We start from the raw sequence: 12,821 nt of genomic DNA, 5'->3' as shown, positions 1-12,821 counted from the left end.
AACAAATTTCTGTGAGCTTATGTTGTGTGACAGTAGCAGATGCCACATTTTCCCTGTGGAGTTACAGCATCTGATCACTGGTGGTTTATGTTCCAGAATGTGTCCAGCAAAGTAAAGACCTGATCCTGAAACAACTGGAGTACCATGCAAAGAAGAGAGAAGAGTTCAAACACAGACAGAAAGCTGAACAAGGGAGTCTCCTCAGTAAAACTTTTCATACTGAAGATTTTCATGATTTTCTTAAGGTGAGCACGTAAAGACTTCTTTTCACTGTTCTATTAGTTTGTAAGGCCAAACTTGCTTCAGATTTCTCCCAATCCTATAAAATTAGGATTTGGGGTCCTCCTGAGAATCGTGCAGTAGCATAGGGAGGAAAGGGGAAGAGATCATATCACCTAGTTTTGCCTAGAGGCTTTTCCTCCCGTGTTGCAATTGTGATGCTGGAACCAAATGTCAAAGGGCATTTGTTAACTGTAGATTGGATGTTTTCTACAAGACATCCTTTACTTGCACGCTGCATGTTTGGTTTAAAGTAGGAAATCTATGGCCTGTGTTACAGAAAAGAGCAGACTGTGCTGATCTAATTGCCTTTTTATGAGTGAGGTTACTGAGGCTCAGAAGACTATTAAATGTCACATAAGCAGAAGGAAAACTCATTTTGAGTGCTGACAGGATACCTTAGAGAAGATTTGCAATATATCATTTGATACAGTATCCAATGACCAATGTAATGGTTTTTTGGCCACATTTTCTATAGAACTGTAGTGTTAGTTTTCAAAACGTATATACTAAAATCGGTTCTGAGTTGTAAATGCTGAGAGCTGCAAAACTTCTATAACAGTTGAGAACCACAGACCCAAGTTAAGAAAAAAATCAATCCTCAATTTTCATGAAAAGAAATACTTTAAAGTGCTTACATCGGGCAGCATTAAACTTTTGTTGAAACCTAATAGCTTAGATAAATTGCTCTATGAGAAGACGTAGATTCCTACTGTAGCTAATTGTCAAAGTTTGTTGATATCAAACATTTCAATCTTGTATTGCAGGCCAGGTTCTTTAATTATATTGTATGATTTAGATAATGCAATTACTGTTCTTTTACTGCAACACCTGTCTGGTGTAGTTCACTTCAGAAGTCCTTTCACTACCATATATGAACAGGAAAGATTCCAGGCACTTTAAGACAGTACATTTTACTACTTTGGCTTTTCATGTTTTCTTGAGACAGATAATTTTTATCATCCATTTTTGTATCCATTGACCACTTGTGAATGCATTTTCTTCATGCACATCATTCATAAGATTCTTGGACACATCTCAACTTTGTTAAATGAAGCTTAGAAATTATGTTAAGATCTCTGCCCTACAAAGCTTAGGTCACACAGCTTTGTACAGGAGATGCTCTATTCTACAGAGCTGAGTAAGGTAACAAATATGCTTAGTTAAACTGTAGAATAACAATCTGCCTATTACAGGCTGAGTGAGAATTGGGAGATGTGACAGTTTGCACTTCATGGTGCAGCACAGAACACAAATGATTCTTAATGTTATGACATGCCCATGTGCAAGTAAAAAAAGCCAGAGATTTAAGCCTTTCAACTACCACAGTGGAGAAACCCTTTTGGCCTAGAACAGATGGGGCCTTGAGTCCAGAGGCTCTCTGGATAAAAAGAAAAATATGCATGTATGCACCTCCCATGATTTAACTTAAATAGTCAAATAATTATTGTTTGCAAAAATAATTCCCTTAGCAGAGAGAAGCAGTTTTAAGTCTGGCCCATGGTTTCATAGCTAGCCCAGCAGTAGAGTTGGCCTGAAGCCTCACCATTAGCCCAGAGCTTTTCCCGTCTAACACCTATTTCTCCCTGCTGCCTCAAAGGGCTGCTACCACCATGGTAGCAGCCTGCACAGTAACTGACCTTTCTGCTGAATTTTAACTGGTTGCCAATTAGGGAGATGGCTTTCACAATTGCTTCACATTGGTTTCTTCTGAGCACAGGTTGGATGGTAATGATTTGATTGCTGCAATTCTGATTTTTGTATGAAAGAATGACCTAGATAATAAAGGTTAGAGTCCCTGTATCATGGCATCTCCTTCATCTATGTTTTCACTGCTGGAAATGGAATTTTTTTTTTTTTTTTTTTTTTACAAGCAGAGAACATAGGAATGATCCAGTGAGGCACACAAGCCAAAAAGTACCAAAGTTACAGTAACCCAGTCTTGCTCAGCCTACTCCTGTGGACAAACAAGTTACAGCAATTAAGTCAAATTCCACAGTCAACTATGGTTTCATGATAAGAGCAAACTTTAAAGTCCACCTCTAGAAGAGTAACTTGTGCATGAAGAGTTTAAGAGCACTTTTGTGTTTTTTAGGAGTGCTCTATTCACAGACCTAGCAATGAAAGCCATAGTAACCATGCAATGCAAGAGGGCACTGGCAATTTAAGTGTCTTCAAAACATGGAATATTCATTTCAAGACCCCTCATTAGTCTATAAAATGAGATGTTTTTAATTCATGAAATTCAGTCTTCCCTTATAGCCCAAATATGCCCAGATTAAGGTGCTAAAGACAAGTTTCATGCCCCTCTGAGCTGCAATTCCAGATTAGCAATTAGATTATTATTGTGATGTTACAACAGGGTCTGAGAGGATCACAAGAAACTACGAAGGCAACATTTTCAGCTGTTTATATAGACCTGTGTTTCTTTTAGGCTTACCAGGAACTGTTAGAGAAGCATCGGCAGATACAGTGGGACCTGGAAGAGGAGGATGACTGTGAGAGCGCAGAGGCTGTTACTGACCTCTACAAGGTGCCACTTCCAATGATATCTTTTAATTACTAAAATGAATTCTGAAAATCCTGTAATCCCATTACACAGAGTAAGGTATCCCAGGTGAAATTGCAGGAGACTTACAAAAAGTTGTGGCAGTTCTAGGAAACCTAGTTGGCAAACCAGTAGATATAGACAGAAGGACAGTCTTCCATATAGCTTGCCTTCTCCATTATCTTGCCAATACACAGTGTTTCTTAACTTTGCATTAGTCAGAAAGCGTCCATGTGATCTGCCAAAACATGCTGCCTAGGTGGCTGATGAGGCTGCAGTAATGTTGACAGCATACTATGTCTGGCATTACTACCAGGATAAAAAGTTTCGTTTATGTACCATAATTATCTCTTCCGCACCATGTAGGATGATACTATTCTTGGCTGACTTCACTACATCTCTAAAAGTAGTTCTCATCTCCTCTCAGGGAAATTGTTTTGACAGTGCTCAGTTCCCTGAAATAAGTTCAGATCTTTGTTAAAGTAATATTTTTACACTTAATCTTACTGATTTGGAAAATATATAGAGGCTTCATGCTTTTGCATCATCTTCAATTAACTATTTTCTGTGTGCACACAAAAGAAATAAGATAAATGGTCTATCTGATGAAGAACAAAGCTGTAGCCAGCAGTGACCTTTAATTAGGCTGGAACTAATCACTTTCAGCTCAACAGGATCTTTGTTATGATTAATTATGGCCAGATTGGATGTTGTGGAAACTTGCAGTCCCCATCACCTCAGGATAAGATACCCACAGTCTTAATTAGCAGAAGTAGCTTGATAGTGCATTTATTTTGCTTTATAAGAAGTTTTGCACTTTTTCAAACTCAACTGGAGGAAAAAAAAAACAGACTGGAGTCACCATCTTTAGAAGAAATAGTTTTAAAGTAGTTTTATGTACTACTGCAGGCAACTGAGTGTCTGAGAAAACTACTGCTTTAGAGAGAAGTGGAATTTGCTTAGAGGGCTATGCTTGTGAATCTGAGATTTTGTACAAAGCTATTTAGTTTAGGAAAAGTCAACATGCTTGCTGATATTGGTGCACACAGTCCATTCTCTGGAGTTACCGAGTTCTTCTCTACCCCTTTCCTCATTTCACAGGAAGCCTGTGGAGACCAAGCAATTGTTTGCCCTGCACAGCTCCACTTCATTTGTGAAATTATATTGCTTTCTTTTATTGTGTACTTTGCTTTACTGACACTAAGACCAGACTGAAAATCCTATTTCTTTCAGCAATGTTTAGCTAAGCTTTCTTTTCTATTGAAGAAAAACTGGTGTGGATGAATTAAGTGTTTCTAGATCTGCCAAGTTTCTGAGAAAGTTGCACAGACTTGAACTCTGCCAATTTACCCAGCTCTAAGCCATTATATTCCATATTACAACTGCTTCCTTATTCCTATACCCATACAAACCCTGGCAAACATGAAAAATGGCAAATTCTGTGATCCAACTGGCATCTAATGGATGAGAGTCCACAAATCTTAACTTCCACCTGTTTTTACAATAAACCATTTTTTTATTGTGATATTTAACACAGTGAACAACTGCACTTTCTCCTTTTAGCCCTGAATACAGATACCTCAGACCGTTTTAGAAGAACAAATTGCTTTTGCATATATCTTGTAAGCAGCACAAGCTAGAAAGAAGAGAAAGTACAAGTCAGCATAGCCCCACTTTAGAGAAGTAGGGCTATTCTGACTTCCACAGCTGAGGGAAGAAGTGCAGTAGTTATAAATTTTGTCCATTACCTGAAGCACAGAAACAAAAGTAGATTTGCCACTAAGGGAAAGAATTGCATCTCAGTCACAGTGCCATTGCTTCTCCCTCTGCTCCACCATGCTTTCGGAGGGAAAGTGCACCGTGGAAAAACAGGAACCTTTCCCTGGACAGCAGGGCTGCACCTCTTCACTTGGTTTCCCCAAGTTCTGCTAGGGAGAAGCTTCTGCTACCAGTAGTGAAAGCAAGATACCCATGGGAAAGGGAGAAGATGCTCCACACTGTGGGCAGAGGTGCGACTGCAGCTCAGGTAGACCTGAGCAAGCCAACATTAGAGCAGCTGGCAGGTACCAGCAACCCTCCCAAGGCGATGTTTGGTACTGTGCTGCCAGAGCCCTGCAGTGAACCAGCTAGTTTGTAGAGCAAGCTGATCTGGGCAAGGAAGAGGATAATTGAAAGATTTGGCTAAGCGTTCTGCTGTTTAGTTAATCTCCGTGTTTTCCTACGTGCAAGTATATATTGCTAAAGAGGTTAGAAGGCAAGAAAAAGCCCTTTTCAGTTAATATGTAGAGAATTCTGTTAAGTTGCTGTTTACCATTTCACTAGAAACGGAAGCCTAGCAATATTACTGAGTTGAATGAAACTCTGTAGTCACTCTAGCATACTACTCAGATATTTAGATAAATATTCCCCACCCTATGGTCCACAAGACATCCAGAGATAGACAGCAAGACAGTTTCAAAAAGATATGTTCATACTTTCATAAACAGAGAGAGGGAGGAACTAGAAGTAGCAAAATATTTAGAGTTAAGCAATTTTCATTATGTTGCAAATGAAAATTAGCCTGGCAAGACTGCACAAAGTGATTATGCTTTTTTTTTTTTTTCTCTCCTTTCCACAAGTTAAATGTCCCTTGGATTTAAGGGGAATAAAAGTGAGATGTCTTTCTAGGAGCTAATTACCCAAAACCAAGAGGAGATGAAATGTTGTCTAAATCATAGTTTCTCCGTAACCAAGACTTAAGCAACAATATTCCATATGCCCTACCAAGTAGAAGTTATTACAGACTTTTATACCGTCTACAGGCACAGGATTAAAGGCAATCTATGACACATTTCATCTGGACTGAGCAATCTAGTTTTGTCCCACACCTATAGGTTTTAGTGTCCCAGACAAATTCCTGCCTGTCTACAAGTTGCCATCCTGACTTTAATTAGAAACCCACAGAATTCAAATGAATCACAGCACACCATTCAGATTAATGGCATTAGAACCTGAATCATGTTTTTAAACACATCCAAGCCCTCTATTTCCTTAAGTTACTTTTATGATTTTTATGAAGTCCTAGGAGCTCTGTCAATATTGCAAATTATCAGGTAAACACCAGTATCCTACAGAAGAACATCTGTATTGGCTCAGACACAAGACCATTTGGTGTAACATCCAATAGGTTTGTGCACTGTAACAGCACCAGATGTTTTAGACCAGTGCATAATATCCAGTTATATAGAATTAAGTCACTTTCTAAGATATATCTTCAGTTACCAGACTCTTTCAAACCAGCTGCCTTAGAGCACACAGGTGCCTCCTTCCCATATTAACTTTCTAAATCACCCATCCCCATTTAAGTACTGTACCTAAACTTGTACTGTGGATTACTTAAACCTGAGTAAATCCTCAAAGGAGACAGCCTAATACTGCTGTTTTGTTGTGCCCCTTGCGATAAGTTCGCTGCCTTCGACACTCAGCAGGTCTGTACCTGTAACATCTCTCTGCAAGCACAAGCAGAGCCGCCCTTTGCTTTACCCAGCAAAGGCACAAAGCTCTCAAAAAACTGAACTTGGTCAAATTCACTCCACCAACTGCAGAAGCTCAAATGCCCAGCCACAGCCCTAACTTCATGGTCCTTAACTACTATATTCAAAAAGCCATTGGACCTTTTTCCCCCACCAAGAGAAAGGGATGTAGCAAGACTCAGATGTACCTTCTTCTCCAAGACCCACCTCAGCACTCCCAAAACCATTTTTTCTACTATGCATCCTTCACTCTACCTTTCCGACACCACTTTTAAACACCTTTATCAACTCTGTAATTACCCCTTTATTCTACTTGACCTGCAATTGTTTATAGCACCTGTTTCTAGGTAGTTTTTTCCTTTAGTACAGCTGAGGGAGATGATTAGACCTTTTATTAACTCTTTCAAGGACAATGCAATGAGGGGTGTATTGTATATAATAATCTGTATACATTATATATATAATGTATGTTGTATATATGCATTATATGTGTGTATATAATACATTGTATATTTAATGTATTTACATTATCACAGCCACTAAAATGCTGGTTGGTTGTAGTTTAAAAGCAGGTCACCAAAGCCTTAATTTTCTTTAATAAACTAGAAATGGATTTGGCCTTTCAGCTTTAGGTTGTCCAAATATACTTAATAAAATGTTTCAGACCTCCTTTTCTCCTTCAGTTGTACACTAGTATGGCTTGATTTATTTCAGCAGATTTATCTTGGTTTGTCTTGGTATAAGCAAACAGAGAAGCAAACCTGATGGACTCAAATACATGCAAAAGTAGAGAGATAACCTCAGTGCAAGGGATAGTATCAGGAAAAGGTCACCATGTGACAAAATAGGGGACCAGTGAATATCCTGGGGTCTGAAAGAAGAGATGTCACTTCACTGTGATTGCCACTCACCTGCGGGAGACCATTCTTATCTTGTTTTCACTGTGTTCTTCTAAGCTTTTCTCAAATTCCTCTGCTTATTTTTTTTTCCATTTTTTGCATCTTATAAATAGTTCATAAGTTCACCAAGACAGATTTATACAACCCTCTAGTACTACTGTAGCCTGTAGTGCTATAGTACATCAAATAATTATCCAAATTGGTGAATAAATATATAAAAATGCAATGATCTGGAGGCTGACTGTGAAAATAATAATTGAATAAGTTTGTTTTGTGTATACATGAATAAATCAATTAAAATGATTTAACCAAGATCAATGTAATCTCTTGATGCCTGAAGTGAATGTATGAGTTTATATTTGGAGGATAGTGTAGACTTTTCAGACATACTAGTGGGTTAAAATACTGCATTATAGGTGAATAGTCTGTGTCCAGTCTGTCTAGATTTTTGACCTCTTACCAGGCAAGCTTGGTCTAATTCTGCTTTTTGACATTGATTAAATTTGATCTGTTCATTTCAATCAAAGCTCTGAGGTCTTTATCTCTACCACTATGTTGGTACATTCAGTAACAGTTCTGTAAAACTTTTCCATAATATTGCTACAGTCGTAGCTAATTTTTCCCTCTGTTAGCCACAACTAAAGCTATTTTTGAAGTGCAAGTTGAGCAATGGGTGCAAGTGATTTTGACTCTCACACTAACTCATAACTGAAGGAGGAGTAATATAAGAGGTAATTGAAAGCTCAGCCTAATATTTTCATAAACGAAAATCTTTAGAGTTGTCCCGTACACAAGGGATATTGCGTTGCAATAACAGTTTTGCATTGCTTTTGGTAGTTTTTGAATTACAGTGTTTTTACTGTAATTTGTTTTTACATGGCAGTAAAAGTACCCTCCTCCCCCAATTATGTCCTCTTCTGTTTCTTGTGATCTCTTAAAAAGATTAAGGACTAACTCCTTACAAGTCTGTTTCAACTTTAGCATATTGGATGTTACCTAGCCTTTAATCTTTTCTTTCTCCTTTCTTTTGTGAACTACTTGCTTGTTTCAGCAGGGAAAGGAGAGTGTGAAAAGAGGTTGGTGGTTAACAATTCATTATTAAGAAAACACACGTGCAGGTTACACAAAAAGAAATCAGTTAACAGCTGAGAATTACATAGTCACTGGTAAGATAATTATTCTTCCTCAACCTTAACATCAAAAGCATGAAAACACACAATTTACTGTCATTTATAATTCCTGTCTGCTGATAGCACTTCAACAGAATGTTATTACATTTGACTTGACAGGACATAGAAATGCACAGGAATTTAGATTAATAGGTATTAACTAATGAATATTATCAGCAGGCAAGGCAATAAACATTTTATGAATGGGTAAACATGAATGTGAGGTTGAGGTAAAGTGTTTGATTTTTTTCCTCAGTTAATAAAAAGGGAAAACTTAATTTTGTCAAAATATGAAGTACAGGTTCTTAGACACTTATTCTTTCATTCCTTGCCTTAGGTAACCTCATTAACATGAGATGCTTAGGGATGTTTTGTGTAGACTGGACTACATTTGTGGGTATCCAGAGCTAGCTGGTTTTCAAGATGAATCACCCACAGCTTGTCTCAGGTGAAAGACCACACTCAAGAGACCCCCCCCCAATTCTAAAGGCCACTTTTGAAAATTTAACCTACAAGGTTGAAAGACACTGTGATCTAATAGATTAAGTTTGTGACCTCTTAGCAGGCGAGCTCGGTCTAATTCTGTTTTTTAATACTGATCAAATGCTGTCTGTTCATTTCAATTAAAGCTTTGAGATCTTTACCACTATGTTTGCATATTCTGTTACAGTTCTGTGACACATTTCTGTAATATTGCTACAATCATATCTAAAGTTTTCCTGCGTTAGCCACTGCTAAAGCTTCTACAAAGTTTATGATTTTGCAGTTGCATGCCACACCTTGCTAGAAGGCCCAGTATCCTTCTTTGGCCTTTCCTATCTTATCACCAAACAACCTGGCTCCTTCTGTATGCCCAAAGTGACTGATTACCTACATGTCTGGCCTTGATCAAGAGTTGGCAGTAAGCTGCAGAAATTCAGCTCATTTGCATGTTTTTACAAAGAGTCACTGTGGATGTATGGATGTGTTGATGTGAAATACAAGATACTCGATATGGATAGGCTTCATTCTGAAGTTTGCTTCCTGCCTTATTGCATAGGGAAACCTCTACATGGATTCAGAATTTGTTAATAGTTAGATCTAGTGTAGCCCATAACCTTATCTGCGAAGGGATATTTTTAAAAAAGGATGGGGAGTTCAAAAGAGAAGGTTGAACCTGCCTTCTGAATAAATCAAGGACCAATGAGGTGGCAAAACTGGAATTTCAGTGAACTCTCATTTTTAATGCATGTAAATTAAATACTTTTATTTTATTGATTAGCTTGCACAAAGGATGACTTCAGTATCAACTGCCTAGTAGCAAGGCACTGTGTTTCACTGGTAGGGTACTGGATGCATTTTAGCAATTAACATTCCAATATTCTTCACATGGAGGAGAGGCAGAAGGCTATGCATCAAACTTTTCCCAATTCAGCCTGAGTTGATAATGCAAAGTATCTTCTATTGGCCAGTGTTGTCCAAGAAAGCTTGCAGTATCCATGGGATGTATGATCTGTGTATTGAGTTCCTGCCCTTAATCAGATACAGTAAAGTTTGTGGGATGAATCTCTTGGCATTTAGCTTACAGTACAACCAACCAACCTTTCTAAATATGTTTTCCTGCTTCATAATTTCATTATTCATTTTATTTTCATCTACATGTAGGAACCTTCTAATCATTTGAAATGGGGAGGGGAAAAGCATTAATATTCTTTTGTTTTGTAGTGAAGTCTGATAAGCTGTGTATTTCCCCTGGTTTTTCACAAAATTATATATTTATTGCCTCGTTTGAAATTCAGATGCACTCAGCATTTAAATCTGAGCCCATTTTATTTCTGCACATACCCTGTGGTATTTCTTTATGCTTGATGAGTTTCTCTGGAGATTTTTTGAAAAGGTTTAAGATTGACTGTCAGATACTGCAGACAGGTTCATTCAGCATTGCAATCAGCAATCCTATTAATAGAATCAATTTGAATAAATTGCATTTAGTAAAAGTTCTGAAAGCAAGAAGATGGCATATCAGGAAGTTTATAGGAACTATTTTGTAGGGCTTCTAGTCCAAAAATAAGATATTGGAAGCAGTAGGATTTCTTAATGGTTCTTTTTTTTCTCCTGTAGACAATAAACTTTATAATATGTTGTGCACTGTCCCCATTCGCAGCCTGACTCTGTTGCTGTTTCATACTTCCCTTACAGCACAGATAATTTCAAACTATTTTGCCAGCTTGAATCACACCTGTAGAATTCAATCACATTTGCATTTTTTTCCTAAATCTAGTCTTACCTTTACCCTTACCATATTCTACAAGGCCATTCTACTACATTTCTACAAGCTCTGCATTAAACAGTGTACATCATACTATATTTGTGGTATAGTTCTTTGTGTAGAACATACTATCGTGGTAGGGTCTGAGCTGCAAGGACTGCGTCGGAGCTAATGTCCACATGGTTAAGTGTTCAGATTAAAGAAGCCAGTGACCAATTGTTCCTTGAACGCTGACGAACAGTTAGTAAGTAGTTTCATGGCCCTCACTGATGATGTTTTATTTTGTGATCATGGACTACACTTGAGACAAATAAGTACAGGATCTGTACCCTACGCAGAACAGAATTTGTAGCAGAATTTAGAGTGGACAGTACAGTTAAGTAGCACTCTGTCTGAGGGTGCAGCACCAGAATGGTCCTCCTGCTTCTTGCATGCTGGTTTTCGTCATGCAAGAAATGAAAAATACTTACTGCTTAGTCCGGCCATAATGGAGGACTGCGTAAATGGACAGCCATTTATGCACCCAGCATTTTCATTTCTAGAGAAAAAGAAGCTTGGGGACTGTTGATACCACTAATCTGACTTTCTTGTCCTTTCACACCACTTTCAGCAGAAAGCCATGAAGTACTTCACCAACAAAGTTAAGCATCTTCAATGTGAAGATCTAAAGATCACTACGTCCATCACACTTGTGAGGTTATGTAGTTATGTAATTATGTGGGATGAGGACCTAGTCACATTTTTCTTGGGTAACTATGCACCAACAGTGGAAGTGCCAAAGTATTCAAAACAATTTGAAGCTGCAGGGAATGCAAGCAGAATGCTGTGGTCTTTAAACAAAATGGCATGCCAACAAGTAACAAAATACCTTCTTTATGTTCTGTGCAGAAGATTTCCTAGTAAATAATAACACAGGGCCGTCAGCACACCAAAGAAATGCCGTCAGGCTGCAGCAAGATGTGTTACAAAGTGATATAGTTGCCATAATGGGAACTATTTCTTTAAGAATCAGCCCTTTGACTCCCTGCCTGAGATCTTTTGAGTTTGCAATAGAAATGGCCACGGACTCTTCTGTGCTGCCTCTGAACTATTTTAGACCCAAGAGAATTTCTTGTATCTTAAAACTGAGTAAAGGCAGGAGAATTAGCTTGCCTTGAAAGGCTAGAAAAGCTCAGAGAAAGATGGTTTAGAGGAGATACAATTATACTTGTTTAAATGTTGTATGGGATACTGAGATTAGATTCATGGGATCTTTGAGCTTATGCTAAAGCCTACAATTTGGAGACTTGAGATTTAAGGTAGAAAAATAGCAGCAGAAGAGAGATTTCAAACAAACCACTTTGCATTGGTGTTGGCAAGCTAAGCCAGGTCCACAGGTCCACGGATTATTAAGATAGTATAAGTCCTGCCTCTTGTAACACGAACTGGTAACTATAATAATAAAGGAGTGGGGGAGATCCTTTCTTCAGCACAGAATAAACCTGCATTGCGAATTGTCTGTGCTCTGATATGTACAGTCAGGTCTGAGAATACTCCTATGCCCTCTGGGGCATCTCTCAGCCGATAACCTGCTCCTGAATGGAGTAGCAGGTTTCATTCCACTTTTCAGTGTTTCCCAACATCTAGTCTAGTTATTTCATCTGGGGAAAGTTTAGCAGAGCTGAAGTAACTATAGTCAGTTGCTGCATAGGATGCACTTGTGGGCAGATGTCAGAAATTCTTTGGACTGTAATTTCCCATAAAACTGTATTTAGTTTAGTTGCAGTATGGTCCCTTACGTTGTCCTTCCACTGCCCTGTTCCAGTGCTGCCAGAATTCTGATACTCATGCCCAGTGTCTAAATTCAGAAACCTGTAGCCCAATATACAAGCATTCAGAACACTTTGAGATTAAACAAAATCAGTGAGAGCTGTGTTCTGAAAATGTTGCATGCTTTAAACAGCTAAGAGTGGAAAAAAGATCAAGACGCCTCATCTTGCAGGTGTAGTGAACACCTTTGATAGTGTCGTGTCTTGATTTTATTCATAAAATGGGGTTAGTGCAGGGAGCTGTTAAGGTAAACTATTGTTAGTGAAACAGCTCATTAATATGGTGATTAGCATCCTAGAGTGATCCCAGGAGGAGAATAATAATTTTGTATTCAGTGCACAGCTTGGATATTTTACA

At 38.3% G+C, this 12,821-nt stretch overlaps 1 protein-coding gene across 1 annotated transcript in view; it reads left to right on the top strand.

Moving 5' to 3' along the window:
- Window positions 1-12,821, top strand: part of EVC (EvC ciliary complex subunit 1) — a 51,800-nt gene that overhangs the window by 15,508 nt on the left and 23,471 nt on the right. The window contains exons 10-11 of the mRNA XM_026054824.1: window positions 97-245; window positions 2,714-2,812. Of these exons, the coding sequence (XP_025910609.1) occupies window positions 97-245; window positions 2,714-2,812 (248 nt within the window). The remainder of the gene's footprint in view (window positions 1-96; window positions 246-2,713; window positions 2,813-12,821) is intronic.

The sequence above is a fragment of the Apteryx rowi genome, unplaced genomic scaffold, assembly GCF_003343035.1.
Source record: "Apteryx rowi isolate R43461 unplaced genomic scaffold, aptRow1 scaffold_97, whole genome shotgun sequence".
NCBI classification, from domain to species: Eukaryota; Metazoa; Chordata; class Aves; order Apterygiformes; family Apterygidae; genus Apteryx; species Apteryx rowi.
This window is presented reverse-complemented; position numbering and strand designations above follow the sequence as displayed.